Source organism: Macaca fascicularis, chromosome 19, assembly GCF_037993035.2.
Source record: "Macaca fascicularis isolate 582-1 chromosome 19, T2T-MFA8v1.1".
Taxonomy (NCBI): Eukaryota; Metazoa; Chordata; class Mammalia; order Primates; family Cercopithecidae; genus Macaca; species Macaca fascicularis.
In genome coordinates this window covers 18,194,158-18,214,190 of record NC_088393.1, presented here as the reverse complement: position 1 = coordinate 18,214,190, position 20,033 = coordinate 18,194,158, and the positions used below count along the sequence as shown (strand labels likewise).

Here is a 20,033-nt window from a genome sequence, read left to right as displayed (position 1 = left end):
CTGATCACAGCTGTCACTGCTGTTGACAGGTGGAGAAATTGAGGCTTAGAGAGGGCATGTCACTTATCCAAGGCTGCACAGCCTGCTTCAGCACTCAAAGCCGCATTGTGCTTGAATACGTTGAGCTATGGGGAGCTCACTTTCATGCAGGACTGGGGTTCACTTTCAGGGTTTCAGGGGACCCGTAAAGAAAACTTATCCGGCTTTACCAACCCTGAACTGGCATATGGGCCTACCCCCTTTCTCTAGAGCCTTAGGGGGTGGGCACCACTGAACCCCACTCTTGGGCTAAGCTGGGTGGGAGACATTCAGAGCTCAAGTCCTGAGTGGGTACATACTTGGGGAAGACTTTGCTCCTCCCTGGGCCTCAGTTTCCCCATCTGTAAACAAGGATAAAATAGACCCTGCCTCAGAGGAATAACTGGGACCTGGTAACAAAAGCTTGGTACATGATAAGTGCCTCATTCATTTATTCCTTTATTCATTTACCGCTTCATTCATAAACCAAGGTTGGGTGTGGGAGAAAGTCTACTGAGGGGGGTCATGCTACCATGAGGACCAAGGAGCTGTCATCTCAGGGCCCTTCTCTGGGGGACCCAGGAGGACTTTGGCCTCTGGAGGTTCTGGTCTCTGGGTTCAAGTCTCAGCTCAGCCTCCAACTTTCTGGGTGATCATGCATCTCAAACTTGGTTCCCTTCTCCATAAGCTGGTGGAATCTGAAATCCTGGGGGTTGAATGAAACAGCATCAGAGGCTGGGCATGATGGCTTATGTCTGTAATCCCAGCACTTTGGAAGGCTGAAGTGGGAGGATCATTTGAGTCCCAGAGTTCGAGACTACCCTGAGCAACATAGTGAGACCCTGTCTGTATGAAAAATACAAAAATTAGCAAGGCGTGGTGGCACGTGCCTGTAATCCCAGCTACTCAGGAGGCTGAGGTGGGAGTCACTTATCCAAGGGAGGATCGCTTGAGTGTGGGAGGCCAAGGCTGCAATGAGCTGTGGTCGAGAACTGCACTGCACTCCAGCCTGGGCAGTACAGCAAGACCCTGTCTCCAAAAAAAAAAAAAAAAGCTGTGTTCGAGTGCTTCTCGCCATCCTCTGTTGCCCCCTGGTGGCCTCCTCTGGCCTACCCTGCACTGGCCGCTCCAGCTGGGTCCAGCGTTTCTCCACGCCTTCCCACCTAACCCCCGACAGTCCTCTTGCTCCCTCTCCGCTGTGCAAGGTGGGCCTGTCCCTCCTCCCGGGACTGTGACACTGAGGCTGCTACACGGGCACCTGTTGCCGGCTGACGCATACCTCCTGCCCTCGCCAGGAGAGTGCGTTGGTCACCAAGTTCTCCTTCCACCCTGGTCAGGCATCCTCCTGGAAACCCAGTTGGAAAAGGGGAGATCTGGCCGGGCGCCGTGGCTCCCGCCTGTAATCCCAGCACTTTGGGCCGAGGCGGAAGGATCTCTTGAGATCCATTTAAAACCAGTCTGGCCAACATGGTGAAACCCTGTCTCTACTAAAAATACAAAAATTAGCCGGGCGTGATGGAGGGCGCCTGTAATCCAGGAGGCTGAGGCGGGAGAATCGCTTGAGCCTGGGAGGCAGAGGTTGCAGTGAGCCAAGATCGTGCCACTGCACTCCAGCCTGGCGACAGAGCAAGACTGTGACTGAATCAATCAATCAATCAATCAATCAATCAATCAGTGAGAGATCCCAGCGGGATCCCCTACTTGCAAAGCCCTGCCGACCAATGTGAACATATGCAAATTGTGCAAATACATGCAAATAGACCCCTTCTCTCCAGGGAAGTTCTGGGAAGGCATAGCTTCTCTTCTTCCCACCATGGGGGTCCAGGCTGCGGCCAGAGGCCTGGGCTGAGGCCCGTTCATTGATTGCATACTGTGTGCAGGGCCCTCTGCCAGGTGCTGGGGACAGAGCATGATCCAGGTGGATCCACCCCAGGGTGGTGATGGCCCTAACCTCACAGCAGATAAATACTAATTTCAGTCCAGCGCTGTGGCTCACACCTGAAATCCCAGCACTTTGGGAGGCTGAGGTGGGAGGATCGCCAGAGCCCGGGAGGTGGAGGCTGCAGTGAGCAGTGATCACACCACTGAATTCCAGCCTGGATACGGGGTGAGCGGAGACAGACAATCACGGGGTATCTTCTGGGCCTTCGTAAGGGGTGTGGATTTTATTCTGGGGGTGCTGGGGAACTCTAGGAGAGTTTGGAGCAGGTGAGGAGTCCGATGAGATTTCCAGATTCTGAAAAATGGGTCACATCCAAGTGGCAGGAGTGGGGTGGCTGCCGGGTGGGGAGAGGAGGGTGCATTTGGAACACAGTTTGGAATGCCTAAGGAGGACTGGAGTGAGGGCCCGTGCAGAGTGGGTGGGACCATTTCCTGACCTAGGGGAGGGAATTGTGAGCCTGGAGAGGAAAAGCAGCAGAGTGGGGAGAATCAGGTCACACCTTCCTTGACTGTGATTCCAATCATAGGAGCGGGCAGCAGGACCCCAGGATGTGAGTTGGGAAGGGCCCAAGGCCGCAGCAGACAATGTGAGCAGAATGTGCAGGAATGGGAGAATGGCAGCAGTGTCGGGGAGCTGTACCCCGCCCCTTGGTTCCCTGGGAGATGTAGCAGGGGTTGGGGTGAGAAGTTGTGAGCTGCTGTGACTGCAGCATGACCTGCTGGGTGGCCCTGGATATAAATTATCCTTCTGCGAGCTAGGAGCCACAGTGGGACTTGAACCCACGCCATGGGGAGCCAGAATCTGTCCTTGAACTTCAATTCTGCACTCAACAAGTGCAAAAAGGCCAGTTTCAGTGGCTCATGCCTGTAATCTCAGCACTTTGGGAGGCCAAGCGAGGAAGAAGGCTGGAGGCTAGGAGTTGGAGACCAGCCTGGGCAATATAGTGAGACCCCAACGGTACTCTCTCTCTCTCTCTATATATATATATTGTATTTTTAGTAGAGAAGGGGTTTCACCATGTTGGCCAGGCTGGTCTCGAACTCCTGACTTCACGTGATCCACCCGCCTCTGCCTCCCAAAGTGCTAGGATTACAGGTGTGAGCCACTGTGCCCAACCAAAAATTTTTAAAAATTAGCTGAGTTTGGTGGTGTGCCCCTGTGGTCCCAGCTACTTAGGAAGCTTAAGCAGAAGGATTGCTTGAGCTGGGGAGGTTGAGGCTGCAGTGAACGGTGATTGTGCCACTGCACTTTAGCCTGGGCGACAGAGGGAGACCCTATCTTTAAAAAAATAAATAAATGTAAACTATTTTTCCTTGTTGCTGCTGCTGTCTGTAAGATTCCATAATTCAACTGGGCATGGTGACTCACGCTTGTAATCCCAACACTTTGGGAGGCCCAGGCAGGTGGATCACCTGAGGTCAGGCGTTCAAGCCGATCCTGGCCAACATGATGAAACCCCGTGTCTACTAAAAACACAAAAAACTAGCCAGGCATGGTGGCGGGCACGTGTGATCCCAGCTACTTGGAAGGCTGAAGTAGGAGAATTGCTTGAACCCGAGAGGCAGAGGTTGCGGTGAGCCGAGATCGTGCCACTGCACTCCAACCTGGGCAGCAAGAGTGAAACTCCATCTCAAAAAAAAAAAAAAAAAAAAAATTCCATAATTCTAAGTCCTGATACTCAACTGTGAGTCTCAGATTCTGTGATTCTTATACAGTCTCTCTTGGTTGCAGGAACTGGAGCTGGGGTCTCTTGGGGTCCCTACTCGTCTGTCCTGCTTTGGCACTGCCCTTGTCCCCATTGGTTCTGACTCAGGAGCAGAGGTGCAGGGCGGGTCAGGGAGGGGAGGCTTTGAATGTCGCTCCCCCACGGATCACAGCCCTACCGAGGTGACACCTGGCACCTTGACAAGCCCAGGAATGAGACCCAGGAGCGCCTCGGCACCTGAGGTGGTGGGAGGAGTTCCTGGATTCCTGCCCTTGCTTATCCTTGGGTTAACTGGATGAGCCTAGGTAGGACCTGTCCCGCTCCAGACCCCAGCAGACATCCAGGCTCTCCCTGGCCAGCCTCTGCCTTATCGGCCCCACTCACACCCATGCGAAATGACCCATTGCTGCCCAGCCCCAGGGCTTTCGCTCTGGTTGGTGTTGTACCTCCTCTCCTCAACAGCCAGGAGTTCTTTTTTGTTTATTTTTGTATTTGTTTTTCTGAGGCAGTGGCTCACTCTGTTGCCCAGGCTGGAGTGCAGTGGAGGTTATGGCTCACTGCAACCTCAATCTTCTGGGCTCACGTGATCCTCCTGCCTCGGACTCCCAAGTAGCTGGGCCTACGGGAGCACCACCACCACACCCAGCCTCTGCATGGGATTGTGACTCTCTTTTCCCTCCTGAGAAAGAACCAGGGGCTGTCTATTCCTTCAAGCACCCACACTGGAATTAACACAGGCCCCTGCACAAAGTAGGGGCTCAAGGACGATTGAGGCTGCAACAAAGGGATGGTGTGTGTGGGGTGAGGGCGGGCACGTGGAGTTTGGGTAAAGGATTGGATATGACAGATGGGTGGATGGGTAAATGGATGGATGGATGAATGGATGGATAGATGTATGTATGGACTAGTGGGTGGTTGGATGGGTGAATGAGTGAATGGGTGGATGGATGGATGGGTGGGTGGGTTGATGGGCGGGTGGGTTGATGGGTGGGTGGATGGATGGATGGATGGGTGGGTGGGTTGACGGGCAGGTAGGTGGGTGGATGGATGGATGGATAGATGAATGGATGGGTGGGTCGGTGGATGGGTGGATGGATGGATGGATGAATGCGTGGGTGGGTGGATGGGTGGATGGATGGATGGATGAATGAATGGGGTGGGTGGGTGAATGGATGGATGGATGAGTGGGTGGGTAGGTGGATGGATGGATGGATGGATGAATGAATGGGGTGGGTGGGTGAATGGATGGATGGATGAGTGGGTGGGTAGGTGGATGGATGGATGAATGCGTGGGTGGGTGGGTGGATGGATGGATGGATGGATGAATGAATGGGGTGGGTGGATTGAGTGGACCAATGGATGGACAGGTAGCTGGTTGGTGGAGGAATGTGACTGAATGGAAGGATAGTGATTCACTGGGGGTGGGGGAATTCGGTGGTAGAGGAGCTTCTGGGCACATTTACGAGAGGCTGAGTAGATGGCAGATTGGTGTTCTGTAAGTGCATTCATCCTGTCAATGGCTCCTCAACAATGGGATTGGCCTCCATGTCTCAGCTGGTTGGGGCAGCTCTCCCAACTGGTTCCCAGGCTGCTGCCACGTGGTTGAAGCCCTGAAGGGGCTCCAAGGCACAGGAAGGGGACTGAGGTGGAGATGCGGGTGTGCAGTGAGCTTTGGTGGGGCCCTGAGCCTTCCGTGCCTTCCACTCTCCTGATCTCTCATCCTCCAACTCACTCAGTATCACCTCACCTGCCCCACAGCCTAGAGGGATCACCGCCCTCACTGTATACAGGAAGAAATGGCTCAGAGTGGGCAGGGACTTCCAGGCAGTTATGGCCTGAGTTCACAGTGCCACGCCCTGCTTCAGGCCCAGCTCAAGATAAGGTCACATCTACCAGAGCAGCTCCATTACAGCCTAAGCAGGACTCGTTTCCTCCCCATGTTCTAATCAAGGGGGTAGAAGGGTCAAGCCTTAGGGAGGGGGGCAGCATTGCACAGGGTCAGGTACCCAAGGTCCTTCTCCCTCGCTGCTCCTGTGTTGCTTCTTCATGGTCCAAAATGACTGCTGGAGCACTGGCCATCATGCCCACACACCAGCCAGACACGTTCTTTCTTGGAAATGGCCCATCACTGCTGTATTTTTGTTTTGTTTGGTCTCGCCCTGTTGCCAGGCTGGAGTACAGTGGCACAATGGTGGTTCACTGCAGCCTCAACCTCCAGGCTCAAGTGGTTCTCATACCTCAGGCCCCCAAGTAGCTGGGACTACAGGTGTGCACTACAGCCAGCTAATGTTACTTGGTAAAGACAGGGTCTCGCAAGTCTACCAGTCTGGTCTCAAACTCCTGGCCTCAAGTGATCCTCCTACCTCACCCTTCCAAAGTGCTGACAGTCATGAGCCACACCTGGCCACTGCTATGGAGACCAGGAAATTTATTTTCTTTTCTGGGTGGCACTTAAGTATGAAGATTCCCTTACGGAGAAAGGAGAGTTTGTACTAGAAACCACAAAAGATGAAATTCAGGCAAAATTTTGAAATTTCCAGTTATCACCCCCCCACACACCCAATATACTCTGAGGAACATCAAAAGATATCCTGGGCCAGGCAGGGTGGCTCATGCCTGTAATCCCAACACTTTGGAGGCTGTGGCGGGTAGATCACAAGGTCAGGAGTTCCAGACTAGCCTGGCCCACATGGTGAAACCCCATCTGTGCTAAAAATACAAAAAATTAAGTCAGGCATGGTGGTAGGCACCTGTAATTCTAGCTACTCTGGAGGCTGAGGCCGGAGAATCCCTTGAACCTGGGAGGCAGAGGTTGCAGTGAGCCGAGACCGTGCCACTGCACTCCAGCCTGGGGAACACGGCGAGAGTCCATCTCAAAAACAAAAGTAATTCTGGAAAACCATGATTTTCTCCAAGCTTTTGCCCGCATATGTAAAGAACTTTTACAAAATAAAAAAGGATCCCATAGGAAAGCTGAGTCCCTCCTGGATACACTGGGTGACACACATGGCCCCTGCCCTCTCAGAACTAGTGGGGGATAGAAATCAAATACAGCCCAGTCCCGGGAACCCATGAACAGTTTCACAAACTCCAGTGAGGCCAGCCTGGGGGAATCCGTGGTATTCCAGGCAAGTACAAAGACCCTAACGTGGGAAGGAACCAGTTGTTGGGGACCCATGGGGTTCTATGGTCTGCAGGGCTGTCCCCAGGCCTGGGTCTTACCCAGATGGTTGCTTGTGTGCTGGCCCTGCCCAGGCTCTGGGCGCCTCTCAGGTGAGGCTGAAAAAGGCCTGGTTTCCTGGAAACCACACGGCAACTCCACATGTGGAAGACTGTCGTTGTCCTGAGTGTGGTGGTGCCCCTCTAGTCCCAGCTACTTGGAGGCTGAGGCAGGAGGATCACTTGAGCCCAGGAGGTCAAGGCTACAGTGGGCCATGATCTCTCCACTGCACTCCAGTCAGGATGACAGAGCAAGACCCTCTTTCAAAAAGCCGTAACTGCTATCTAAGTCCTGGCTTTCTCCTGATCCTGCGCTCCCTGGGACAAAGGAGGGCCCCACAGGCTGCCCGCAGCAACTGCACAGCAGCACCTCCCACATCAGTGCGGAACCTCATGTTCAGACCAAGACGGCAAGTCCCAGATCAAGACTGGCCCAGAACAGGGTTGCCCAAGGTCACACAACAAAGGATGGGTGGGGGCCTGAGCTCTTGGCTGTGTCTCAAGCTTCTCCAACGCCAGCTTAGCCTCCACCTGACAAGACGGACTCAGCCAGGATGGGATTAGTGTCATGCCTGGAATTTTCCAGGCCTGAAGCGGTTTCCTGGAGACAAGTACCTGTGGTGAGTCCTTGACCTCCTTGGGCAAGATTAGGGTGTCATCTAAGAGGCCCCCAACCAGCGAAAGAGAAAAACAGCCTCCAAGCAGCAGAGCGCGCCCCTTGGGTGCCCTCTTGTGTCTACTCTGAGAACTTTGGGGACTTAGGAGAATCCCCAGGGAGCGACCCCCAATCCCACTATCTAGGGAGACTCTCCCTGGTCCAGACTCAGGAGGGAAGCCTCAGAGGCCTGTGTCTGACAAGAGAGTTGGGACAGATTTAGTGGCCCAGGACAGACAGTACCCCTGAAGCTAATAGCCCAGGGATGAGCAGGGCTAAGAACTGACCAAGCAAGAGGGCGCTCAGGGGTGGGGGCTCCTGGAGGGCCCACTCCAGAAGAGGAGAATGTGAGGGTTTGTTTGCACTGAAAACCCCTCCTAGGACAGAGAAACAGCAGCTCAGCTGCACCCCAGGAGGTGACTGGGCCAGCCTCTCACAGCATCCCTTTGAGCTCTGCAGTGTGTGCAAAGAAAACATGCGGTGAGCACCAGGGCATTCCTGAGTTTATTTGGGGCATACCCAGGCGAAAGCCCTGCACCTAAAAGAAGGTGTTGGGCCTCTTGGTGGTGAAGCGTGGCTTGTGCTGACGGCGCAGGACCCGGTGGGGCAGCGGGAACTTGATCTTGGAGTCCTGTGAGGAGGGGAGGCAGGTTGAGGAGGTTAGAAGTCTCTTAACACCCCGTCCCTGTGGGGTCACCGAGGTGTAACCGCCCCCCACTGGGCTCCTGCGTCAGAGCAGGTACTTCCCTCCAGGGGAGTCCCCCAGGGCACTTACATGGAACTGCTTGACAGCCGGCCGACGGCACTTGCTGGCCGCGATCTCCTCCACCTTCATGATCTGAATGGAGTGGGCCCGGGCGCGGTGCCGGGCACCCATGTCTCGGTCTGTGGAAACGAGGAGGGGCAGTGTAACGGTGTTGCCTGGGCTCTGGGCATTCAGCAAACCTCCTGCTCAGTGCCTGCCCAATGACCTGGCACATCCTGTTGGTCACAGCAACTGCCTGAGGGCTCAGGGCTCACGGGAAGGTGGTAGGGAGGAAGTGAGATAGCCCAAGGCCTGGGTCCCAGCAGGCATTGGCCACTAGAGTTGTAGAACCTCCAAATTCACTTTGAGGGGCACAGCCACAGCCCCCCAAAGGCGACGAGATCCGCTTGCTGTTTGCACCTCTGTTTAAACCACCGCTATAAGAAACAGTGATTCTTGGGTTTAGGTGCAATCAGGGAGGTGTGGGGGTCTCACAAACCCTGGCGGGTGAGCCAAGGAAAAGGTGCCAGCTCCCAACAGTGGGCAGGGGTTGAACTCGGTTGTAAGTGGGTCCCAGAAGACAGTGGTGAAGTGGACCCCAGTCTAAACAAGGTGCAGACCCAAAATGGGAGTTTCCAGATGCGATGTGATTTACAACTGAGCCTGGTAGGGCTCTCAGAAAAGGGCATCTGGGGCCCGGGTTATCCTCTCGTCTTCCTGTGCCCCGCCCCCAGCTCTGAGTCTCTCCTGCCCTGGTAGCCTCTGGCATTTGCCCCGCCTCAGCGTGAGGGAATCAAGGAGCATCTAAAGCCAGAGGCGGGAAGCACAGCTTACAGCACTGGGTGACAGCGCCCGCAGTGGTCAGGTCCCGGTATTCCCGGTACATGTTGTGGGTGCCGCTCCGGGAGTCATAGCGCAGCCAGATTCCGAAGTTCTTCACCCGCAGTGGCGACTTCTCAAACACCTGCCGAGGAGAGGCCACACGGAGAGGTGAGCCAGATCCGCCCTAGCCCCATCCTCACTGAACCCTCGGCCTCTAAAGCACACCCCAGCCTCTAGGCTTACTCTATGGCCAGACTGTTGTGCCTCAGTTTCCCAGTCCCATCCACCTTCAGGAACCCTTGGGGAGCCTGCCAGGTAAGGGAACTTTCCATGCCAACAGCCTGAAGTCCAGGCTTCCTCCACGGAGACCAACCCACCCCAGATGCAGTCCCTGAACTCAGGTCTCCTGGGACCTGTCTGGGCCAAGTTAGCTACCACCACTGACCGGATAGCCATCGCCTCTCCTCACTTGATAAAACAGGGCCCAGAGAAGACAGCACCAACCAAGGTATCCCACCATGCCACCCACCCCCTCCCTGCATCCCTGGCTTTCTAGTCAGGGAAATGGCACATAAGCTCTGCTCCAGTCCCATGACCCAGAGAGAAACACGACCCGTGGCTCTGATGTCTGATGTGCTGGCATTACAGGCGTGAGCCACCGTGCCGGGTCCATGTCTGATTAATTCTTGAGATGCATTATGCCCCATGAGGCGCAAATCCACTCCAGACCCACATGGCCCCAGCCTCCCCATACCTGCCCACAGTAGACAATCTCCCCTGAAGATTTCTTCATCTTCTTTAACTGAGACACGAAGTACCAGAAGCGGGACTTGGCGACGACATGATTAGGCGCAAAGATTCGCATGCGGTAGAGGGGTGGTGTGTGGCATTTGGGGGTGGGCAGGCAGCGACCCACCACCTTGTACTCTCGTAGCTGAAAGGAAACAGGACTGAGGTTAAGGCCAGCACACCCGGCAACTGTGGAGATTCACCTCACTCCCTTGCCTGCAACCGATGACCACAGATTCGGGCAGCAGGAGGCAGGGCCACCCCCAGGGCCTCCATGTGGATTCCTGGTGACTGTGGGTCACACTCCCCAACACAGCTTTATCCACAAAATGAACTGAGGAGAGAGAGGTCTCCAGGGAGAATTAATTAAGTTGCCTGCTTCTCCTTTGCCTGGGCTAAGGGTTTCAGACCAGGAAAGCTGAGGCTTAGTTAGACCCACAGTCTCCTTTCTTCATGCTGCAGTCCTGAACTGCTTTGCAGTCCCCGTCAAGCAGCCACTCTGCACCTAATAACATCCAGCCAACATCTTCTTTCACCCTGAGGCCCACAGGCAGAGTGACCAGTATGGGATCTCACAGCCCATTCCAGGCAGAACTAGGACAAGACCTCAGGTCTCTCCCCAGTCCTGGGATCCCTGCACTGTCGCCATGCGAGCTGCGGCTGCCTCCGTTTTCCCAACTGTAATCCAAACGTTTGGCCCAGGGAAGGCTCCCGGTTTACAGATGCAGAGGTGAGAATCTTTGGTCAAGTCCAGGCTCTGTGATACGGCACAAAGAAACCACCTCTGATACTGACTCGTCAGCTTTTTACTAGTATCAATGAAAAATAGTCACAAATTATCGCAGACTCAGTTCCTACTTTTACTGTGAACCTGACCCACCGGCCTCGGCACCACACGTTCAGGAAGCATCTGGGGCCCGGGGCATCCTCTCGTCTTCCTGTGCCCCGCCACCAGCTCTGAGACTCTCCTGCCCTGGTAGCCTCTGGCATTTGCCCCTGGCAATGGGGTCCGCCCCTTTAACAGCAAGGAAACTGAGGCTGGAGATCTGGACATAACACACCCACTCCATGGGAGTCCGGGTTCTCCTATCTCTGCGCCATAACGCCGTTTGGTTCTATCCAGTATGTGTCACGGCGTTAAGCCTCACGCTCCCCGTTTCGGCTCATTGTCAGCAATTTTCATCTGCTTCTCACAGTCATTCTGGGAAAAAGAAAATGCTACTGCTCCACCGCCACGTCCACACTGTAGACAAGAAAACAGAAACCTAGCGGCTTGACGAGGTGCCGGGGCTCGGGCCTCCACGCTGCGCGACTTATTCCGTCCCCCGGGAAGAAGACCCGGAGTCCTTGGGCCACCGCGATCCCTGAGCTGGCCCAGGCCACGCATCGCTCTCTCCACGCGGCGCCCACGATGGCCGCCATGTTGACTGCAACAAGAGAACGCGGCGCGCGGCCAAGCAGGACCGACAGGAGCGCGCGCCACCAACCCGACCCACGCCACCTCTGCAGACCCCCAATGGGGCCCGTGCCCCATCTCTTGGCCCCCTGCTGCGTCGCGCTCGCCTTACTGTGCCAGAAGCCTTCATGGCGTCCTCTCCGCTCTCCCAGCCACCAGCAAAAGGAAGTACCCTCTTTCGCGCAGCCGTTCACCAGGCCTTCATTACCGGAAGACCCGCCCTCTCAATGCCGCACGCCCATTGGCTTCTCTGCCCCGCACTCAACGCGACCCGCGTCTTCATTGGCTACGGATCCACCTACTACTCAAAGCTCGTCCTCTCTTCACAGCGAGACTTCGTTTCCCAGAAGGCAACGAGGCAAGCACCACCTGTTCCACCACGACCGTAACGGAGCGTCGGCGCGCGCTGCACGCCGGGAGTTGTAGTCACTCAGCCAGTCCCGGCTGCAACTAGGGGCGGGGGCGCGCGCCGCCTGCAGGATGCCTAAGCATTGAACTGGACCTCGGGTGGCTGCGGTGTTTACGATGAGATGCCGATGCTTTACACTCTTGGCCTCGTCCTCCGGGGAGGTGTGTTACGGAGGTCTCCAGCCAGATACCTGAGGGTTCTCATCTGTAAAACTGGAATACAAATTATATGTTTTTCTCCTAGCGATGTTGCAGCACGAATATTGAGTAAGCGCTGGAATGCCGTTTTTATTTGGGGTCCGATTTGTGTTTCGTAGTAGGTGGGTTTCAAACCCTGTCTGCCTGCCTCCAGTTCATAAAGAACCTGGGGGAGCGGGGGTTGGGGGAGAGCGCGCGGAGAACGCGAGAATGGATCAAGATCCAGCTGCCCACTTTGAGGGGCTCGGACAGAAAGAAGCCCTCTTGGGGATGAGGACGGAGACCAGATATGAAAAAAGAGCCGCAAACAACTCCCTGATGACAAGGCTGTGAAGTAAAATTAAGAGGAAAGAGGCAGGAGGCTGAGGCATGAGAATCGTTTGTATTCAGGAGCCAGAGGTTGCAGTGAGCTGAGATCGCGCCTTTGCACTCCAGCCTAGGCGGCAGAGTAAGACTGTGTCTCAAAAAAAAAAAAAAAAAAAAGCCAGGTAGGTGCGGTGGCTCACGCCTGTAATCCCAGCACTTTCGGAGGCCGAGGTGGGTGGATCACGAGGTCAGGAGTTCAAGACCAGCCTGGCCAACATAGCGAAACCCCGTCTCTACTAAAAATACAAAAATCAGCCAGGCGTGCTGGCCGGTGCCTGTAATTATAGCTACTCAGGAGGCTGAGGCAGGAGAATCGCTTGAACCTGGGAGATGGAGGCTGCAGTGAGCCGAGATCACGCCATTGCACTCCAGCCTGGGAGACAGGGCGAGATCCGACTCGGAAAAAAACAAAAAGAAAAAAAGAAAGAAAAAGGGCAGCAAGTATGCAATTTTTTATTTTCATTTTCTTATTTTGCATTTCAGGTTCTCTGAATCTGGTTTTGTGGATTCAAGTCACTACTGGGTGCGATTTTCTTTTCTTTACTTTTTTTTTTTTTTTTTTGAGACGGAGTCTTACCGTGTTCCTCAGGCTGCAGTGCAGTGGTGAGATCTCGGCTCACTACAACCTCTGCCTCCTGGGTTCAAGCGATTCTCCCGCCTCAGCCTCCAGAGTAGCTGGGATTACAGGTGTCCACCACCATGCCCGGCTAATTTTTGTATTTTTAGTAGAGATGGGGTTTCACTATGTTAGTTAGGCTGGTCTGGAACTCCTGACCTCAGGTAATCCGCCTGCCGTGGCCTCCCAAAGTGTTGGGATTACAGGCGTGAGCCACCCCGCCCGGCCCAATGATTTTCTTATTCCAGTATGGCTTGGCTCCCTTCACCTCCTTTGTGCTGTTAATGTCAAACATATTACCTTTCTCTATATTATAGACCCAACAATACAATTAATATATAGTTTTTGTTGTTGTTGTTTTGAGATGGAGTCTAACTCTGTCGCCCAGGCTAGAGTGCAGTGGCGCGAGTTGCACTGAAACCTCCACCTCCCAGGTTCAAGCAATTCTCCTGCCTCAGCCTCCCGAGTAGCTGGGACTACAGGCGTGCACCACCACGCCTGGCTAATTTTTTGTATTTTTAGTAGAGACAAGTTTTACCATGTTGGCCAGGCTGGTCTCGAATTCCTGACCTCAGGTGAACCACCCCCTCGGCCTCCCAAAGTGCTGGGATTACAGACATGAGCCACCAGGCCTGGCCAATATATAGTTTTGTACAATTGCTTTTTAAATGTGTTAAGAAGCAAAGATAGAAGAAATTTGCATTTATGCTAGATTTTCTTTTTATTTATTTTGAGACAGGGTCTCGCTCTGCTACCCAGGCTGGAGGGCAGTGGCGCAATATTGGCTAACTGCAACCTCTGCCTGCCAGGATCAAATGATTCTCCTGCCTCAGCCTCCCAAGTAGCTGAAATTACAGGTGTGCGCCACCATGCCTGGCTAATTTTATTTTTAATTTTTAGTAGAGACAGGGTTTCTCTGTGTTGGCTATGGCTGGTCTTGAACTCCTGACCTCAAGTGGTCTGCCCGTCGTGGCCTCCCAACATACTGGGATTACAGGCATGAGCCACTGTAGCTGGCAGATTTTATTTTTATTTTTTTAATACAGGATCTCACTCTGTTGCCCAGGCTGGAGTGCAGTGGCGAGATCTCTGTTCACTGCAGCCTCAAACTCCCAGGCTCAAGAGATTCTCCCACCTCAGACCTCCCGAGTAGTTAGGACGTGTGCCATGAAACCCAGCTAAGTTTTGTATTTCTTTTCTTGAACTCCTGACCTCGTGATCCACCTGCCTCAGCCTCCCAAACTGCTGGGATTACAGGCATGAGCCACCACACCCGACCAAGTTTTGTATTTTTTGTAGAGACAAGGTCTCTCTATGTTGCCCAGGCTGGTCTTAAGCTCCTGAGCTCAATTGATCCGCCTACCTCAGCCTCCCGAAGTTTTGGGATTACAGGCGTGAGCCAAAGCACCCGACCTTATGCAATCTTTTAAAATTACATACATTACCTTTATATGTGTTCTTCAGATTTTCGCATGGATTGGAATAAATGTCTGGGGTCCCTTGTTTTCAGCCTAAAGAATTTCTTTTGGGCGGGTGCGGTGGCTCTAACCTGTAATCCCAGGTCTTTTCGAGGTCCAGGTGAGTGGGTCACCTGAGGTCAGAAGCTTGAGATCAGCCTGGCCAACATGGTGAAACCCCGCTTCTATTAAAAAATACAAAAATTAGCTGGGTGTGGTGGCGGGCGCCTGTAGTCCCAGCTACTTGAGAGACTGAGGCATGAGAATCACTTGAGCCTGGGAGGCGGAGGTTGCAGTGAGCCGAGATCACACCACTGCACTCCAGCCTGGGCAACAGAGTGAGACTCTATCTCAAAAAAAAAAAAAAAGATTGGTATTTCTTGTAAGGTGGGCAAATTAACTTTTGCACTAAAATCTTTAGCCCAACTGTAACACAGGTGGTTAGTTACCCAGTCCCTTCCTGATGGACACTTAGACTGTGAAAATTCGGAAAACTGATGGGTATGATGGGGGACAGGGAGGCCAGAGGAGCAGGTCATCTCTCCTCTGGCTGGGGTCTTCTGGGCAGGAAGGACGTCAGGTGAGAGGCGACTCTATCTGAACAGCGCTGCCGCGAATGTCCACCAGGTGGCAGCAGAACCACGTCCCGTCTGCGGTGGCCCCGCTGAGGCCAAGCGGGAGACCGTGGAATGATATACAACCAGGTTCAAATCCCACCGATGGTTCGCTGGCCACGTCGCCGCTCTGGGCCTCAGTTTCCCCTTCCACACAATGAGGCCAATAATAGTCGCCAGCTTTTTAGGGTTGTTGTGAGATTTAAATGGCGTATGATTGTTTGGACGGGGGAGCCTGTCCCTGTTGAGGCCCTGTCCCTCCCTCTGTGCTGGAACTCACCACTCTGGCCTTAGTTAGGCTACAAGCAGGTGGAAGGAGAACCTGGAAAGGGCAGAGCGCAGCCTGGAGCACAAATTGGATCCTAGAACAGCAGGAGAGGGGCAGGAAAAGGAATTTAGGGAGGATGGGGAGGAGGAAGAGGAGAGGGAGATCCCCGAGACCCAGCCCCTGGCCTTGGGGCCTGGTGCTTCTGCCTTCAAGGCCTGGGTTGGAGCAGAGGGAGGGCATGCCAGGGTGGGGAAGGGCACGGGTTGTGAGGTGCTGACTGTTTGTTTCAAAGCTTTATTATTTTTCTTTACTTTTTTTTTTTTTTTTTTTGAGATGGAGCCTCACTCTGTTCCCCAGGCTGGAATGCAATGGCGTGATCTCGGCTCACCACAGCCTCTGCCTCCCAGGTTCAAGCGATTCTCCTGCCTCACCCTCCAGAGTAGCTGGGATTACAGGCACCCACCATCATGTCCGGCTAATTTTTGTAGAGACAGGGTTTCACTATGTTGGCCAGGCTGGTCTCGAACTCCTGACCTCAGATGATCCGCCCACCTCGGCCTCCCAAAGTGCTGGGATTATAGGCGTGAGCCACAGTGCCCAGACTTTTTTTTTTTTTTAAATACAGAGTCTCACTGTCACCCAGGCTGGAGTATAGTGGCGTGATCTCGGCTCACTGCAACCTCTGCCTCCCCGGTTCCAGCAATTTTCATGTCTCAGCATCCCGAGTCCCTGGGATTACAGGTACCCATCACCACACCAGGCTAGTTTTTGTTTTTTTATGTTTTTTTTTTTTTTGAGACGGAGTCTGGCTCTGTCACCTAGGCTGGAGTGCAGTGGCGCGATCTCCGCTCACTGCAAGCTCTGCCTCCCAGGTCCACACCATTCTCCTGCCTTAGCCTCCAGAGTGGCTGGGACTACAAGTGCCCGCCACCATACCTGGTTAATTTTTTGTATTTTTAGTAGAGATGGGGTTTCACCATGTTAGCCAGGATGGTCTCGATCTCCCGACCTCGTGATCCACCCGCCTACGGCCTCCCAAAGTGCTGGGATTACAGGTGTGAGCCACCGCGCCTGGCCCAGTTTTTGTATTTTTAGTAGAGATTGGGTTTCACTATGTTGGCCAGTCTGGTCTGGAACCCCTGACCTCAAGTGATCTGCCTGCCTCAACCTCCCAAAGTGCTGGAATTACAGGAATGAGCCACTGTGCCCGGCCCAGGCCCTGACCTTCCACCCCGTCCTCTTCTGCCTCCAATTGTCCCTGATCCCTGCTCCCATCTCTCCCAAGAGTCCTCCTCTGAATTCATTTCATTCATTCATTCACTGAGTACTTACTGTGTGGACACATGGCACAGGGGACACAGCTGTGACTGGGACAAACAAAAATCCCAGACCTGGGAGAGTTGAAAGGGAAAAGGATGGGGGAAACGGGAAAAACAAGATACATAAGAAAAATGAGCCAGGCATGGTGGCTCTCACTTGTCATCCCAGTGACTTGGAAGGCTGAAACGGGAAGATTATTTCAGGCCAGGAGTTCAAGACTAGCCTGGGCGACATAGTGAGATCCCATCTGTAAAAAAAAAAAGTTTCGGCCAGGTCTGGAGAGATGGGTGGATCACCCAAGGTCAGGAGTTCAAGACCGGCCTGACCAACAAAGTGAAACCCCGTCTCTACTAAAAATACAAAAAATTAGCCAGGTGTGGTGGTGTGCACCTGTAGTCCCAGCTACTCAGGAGGCTGAGACAGGAGAATTGCTGGAACCTGGGAGGCGGAGGTTGCAGTGAGCCGAGATTGAGCCACTGCACTCCAGCCTGGGCAATGGAGGGGAGACTCTGTCTCAAAAAAAAAAAAAAAAAAGAAAAAAAGAAAGAAAAGAAGAAAGAAATTTACAAACAACAAAAATTTATTTCTCACAGTTCTGGAGTCTGGGAAGTCCAAGATCAAAGCACATTCAGTGTCTGCTGAGGTCCCACATTCTAGTTCATAGATGGTGGCTTCTCACTGTGCCCTCACATGGTAGAAGGGTCAAGGCATCTCTTTGGGGCCTTTTTTACTTGTTTTTGTCTTTCTTTTCTTTTCTTTTCTTTTCTTTTCTTTTCTTTTCTTTTCTTTTCTTTCTTTCTTTCTCTCTCTTTCTTTCTTCCTTTCTTGGGGCCTCTTTTACTTGTTTTCTTTCTTTCTTTCTTTTACTTGTTTTCTTCTCTTTTCTTTTCTTTCCTCTCTTTCTCTTTTTCTCTCTTTCTAACAGTCTCACTCTGTTGCCTGTGCTGAAGTGCAGGGGCATGATTTTGGTTCACTGCAACCTTGACCTCCTGGGCTCAGGTGATCCTCCCGCCTCAACCTTCCAAGTGTCTGGGACTACAGGTGTGCACCACCATGCCCAGCTAATTTTTGTAGTTTTTTTGGTAGAGGTGGTGTTTCGCCACGCTGCCCAGGCTGATTTCAAACAAAAGTTCTTTGTCGGAGACCAGCCTGCAGTTCTCCCAGGGCGCTGAGATTACAGGGATGAGCTACCACACCCAGCCTAGGGGCCTCTTTTATAAGGGCATGAATCCCATTCAAGAGGTTTATGATTCATGATCTAATCACCTCTTAAAAGGTTCTGCTTCTGAATACCATCGCCTTCGAGGTTAGGATTTCAATGTATTAATTTTGGGGAGACACAAACTCTCAGACCATCGCAGTATTTTATCTTTTTCAGCGCTGCTGCAAAGGAAATTTTTCAAAATTTTTTTATGTTCCAATTGTTTGCTGCTAGTATATAAAAATTCAATAGACTTTTGTATTGAATTCAATGGACTTTTTAAACTTGCTAACTTGCTGAATTTATGTATTAGTTTCCGTAGTTGTCTTATAGATTCCCTTGGGTTTTTGACATATACAATCATATCATCTGCAAATAGCAACAATTTTATTTACTTACGTTGTTCTGTTTTGCTTTATACAGAATCTTGCTATGTTGCCTTCAAATTCGTGGGCTCTCATTTCAGCTTCTCCAGTAGCTAGGGCTACAGGCATGTATCACCATGCCTAGTCACACCTGACTTGTTTATTTTTCTCATCTTTTTTTTTTTTTTTTTTTTTTTTGAGACAGAGTCTCGCTCTGTCACCCAGGCTGGAGTGCAGTGGCCGGATCTCAGCTCACTGCAAGCTCCGCCTCCCGGGTTTACGCCATTCTCCTGCCTCAGCCTCCCGAGTAGCTGGGACTACAGACGCCCACCACCTCGTCCGGCTAGTTTTTGTATTTTTTAGTAGAGACGAGGTTTCACCGGGTTAGCCAGGATGGTCTCGATCTCCAGACCTCGTGATCCGCCCGTCAAGGCCTCCCAAAGTGCTGGGATTACGGGTTTGAGCCACTGCGCCCAGCCTATTTTTTTTTTAAGACAGGATCTCGCTCTGTTGCCCAGACTGGAGTGTAATGGTGTGATGATGGCTTACTGCAGCCTTGACCTCCCTGACTCAAGCAATCCTCAGCCTCCCAAGTAGCTGGGATGACAGGTGTGAGCCATGACACCCTGCCAATTTTTAATTTTTTTTTTTTTTTTTTGGAGACAGAGTCTCCCTCTGTTGCCTAGGCTGGAGTGCAGTGGCACGATCTTGGCTCACTGCAACTTTTGCCTCCCGGGTTCAAGCGATTCTCCTGCCTCAGAGTCCTGAGTAACTGAGAGTACAGGCATGCATCACCATGTCCCGCTAATTTTTGTAATTTTAGTAGAGATGGGGTTCACCATGTTGGTAAGGCTGGTCTCGAACTTCTGACCTTGTGATTCTCCCACCTCAGCCTCCCAAAGTGCTGGGATTACAGGCGTGAGCCACCGTGCCCGGCCATTTTTTTTTTTTTTTTTTTTTTTTTTTCCTGAGTATAGCTCTGTTGCCCAGCCCAGGCTGGAGTACAGTGGCATGATCTTGGCTCACTGCAACTTCCACCTTCCCAGTTCAAGCCATTCTCATGCCTCAGCCTCCTGAGTATCTGGGATTACAAGCATGTACCACCATGCTTGGCTAATGTTTGTATTTTTAGTAGAAACAGGGTTTCATCATATTGGCCAAGCTGGTCTCAAACTCCTGAGCTCAAGTGATCTGCCTCACTTCCTGCCGCAGGTCAGCTGTGGCTCCACTGAGCTGAGGACGTAATCTCTATCTCTTTCCCTTGACCCACGCGGCCCTACCCACGCCATCAAATGAGTCTCAGCTCCCCGTGGCCCTGACATCCTGCTCTTCTCGGGAACACTGTGAATTCGCGAAGCCTCCTGGCCTTTGCCTGGGCTGTTCTGCCTGCCAGAACTGCCCACACTCCCACACTCTCAGGTCACTCTCGGGCTAGTCCCACTTGTTGTTGGATGTCAGTATCAAAGCCACCTCTTCCAGGAAGCCCTCCCAGATCCAGTCATCTCTCTTAGCAGCCTGGTCCCAGGGGCAACTGGTATCATTATTGGGCAATAGCTTGTTTATTGCCATTTCCCCTGCTGGACTCTCAGCTCCCCTGGGCAGGGATTGGGTCTGCTTTGTCCCCGATTCCCTGCACACAGGCTGTGTGCAATAAGCATCTCTAGATGATTGAACAGTTAAGGTCAACAAAATACTTCCCAAACCATTTTTGTGTGAAGACTTGTGATGGTGATACAGAGATGAAGATGACTTTTTTTTTTTTTTTTTTTTTTTTTTGAGACAGGGTGTCACTCCCATTGCCCAGGCTGGAGTGCAGTGGCATGACCACAGCTAACTGCAGCCTCAACTTCCTGGGCTCAGGTGATCCTC

At 52.6% G+C, this 20,033-nt stretch overlaps 2 protein-coding genes and 1 non-coding gene across 7 annotated transcripts in view; 1 reads left to right on the top strand and 2 right to left on the bottom strand.

The window, feature by feature from the left end:
* Window positions 1–8,025: 8,025 nt before the first annotated feature.
* RPL18A (ribosomal protein L18a) lies at window positions 8,026–11,517 on the bottom strand. Of its 4 annotated transcripts, none has more exons than XM_074026362.1 (5): window positions 11,161–11,517; window positions 9,861–10,040; window positions 9,119–9,248; window positions 8,315–8,424; window positions 8,026–8,170 (listed from the first exon to the last, which is right to left on the bottom strand). In XM_074026362.1, the coding sequence occupies exons 2-5, from the start codon at window positions 9,969–9,971 to the stop codon at window positions 8,078–8,080; spliced, it is 444 nt and encodes a 147-aa protein (XP_073882463.1). In that variant the 5' UTR covers window positions 9,972–10,040; window positions 11,161–11,517; the 3' UTR covers window positions 8,026–8,077. The 4 variants fall into 4 exon arrangements, with proteins under 4 accessions (XP_073882463.1, XP_065391282.1, XP_045236743.1 ...); XM_065535210.2 differs by having other exon boundaries at window positions 11,397–11,517; XM_045380808.3 differs by having other exon boundaries at window positions 11,464–11,517.
* LOC123570426 (small nucleolar RNA SNORA68) lies at window positions 8,625–8,757 on the bottom strand. The gene has a single exon (XR_006694605.1). It is a non-coding gene; the product is annotated as a small nucleolar RNA SNORA68 (small nucleolar RNA).
* A 270-nt stretch (window positions 11,518–11,787) lies between the features above and the next one.
* Window positions 11,788–20,033, top strand: part of JAK3 (Janus kinase 3) — a 32,059-nt gene continuing 23,813 nt past the window's right edge. The window contains exon 1 of one of the 2 annotated variants that reach the window (XM_045380804.3): window positions 11,788–12,026. The gene's annotated coding sequence lies outside the window, so the exon portion shown is untranslated. Of the gene's footprint in view, window positions 12,027–15,999; window positions 16,020–20,033 lie in introns of those variants that run through there. The other variant, XM_045380805.3, reaches the window with a different exon arrangement.

Bases quoted from the DNA above. Each gene is read 5' to 3' on its own strand.
- RPL18A (XM_065535210.2), bottom strand. From the start codon at position 11,429: ATGGGGCACGGGCCCCATTGGGGGTCTGCAGAG. The intron at 8,425-9,118 runs GTAAGCTGTGCT...TCGTTTCCACAG, and splicing joins GGGCGCTGTCACCCAGTGCT to ACCGAGACATGGGTGCCCGG. The intron at 8,171-8,314 runs GTAAGTGCCCTG...CCCTCCTCACAG, and splicing joins CGGCTGTCAAGCAGTTCCAT to GACTCCAAGATCAAGTTCCC.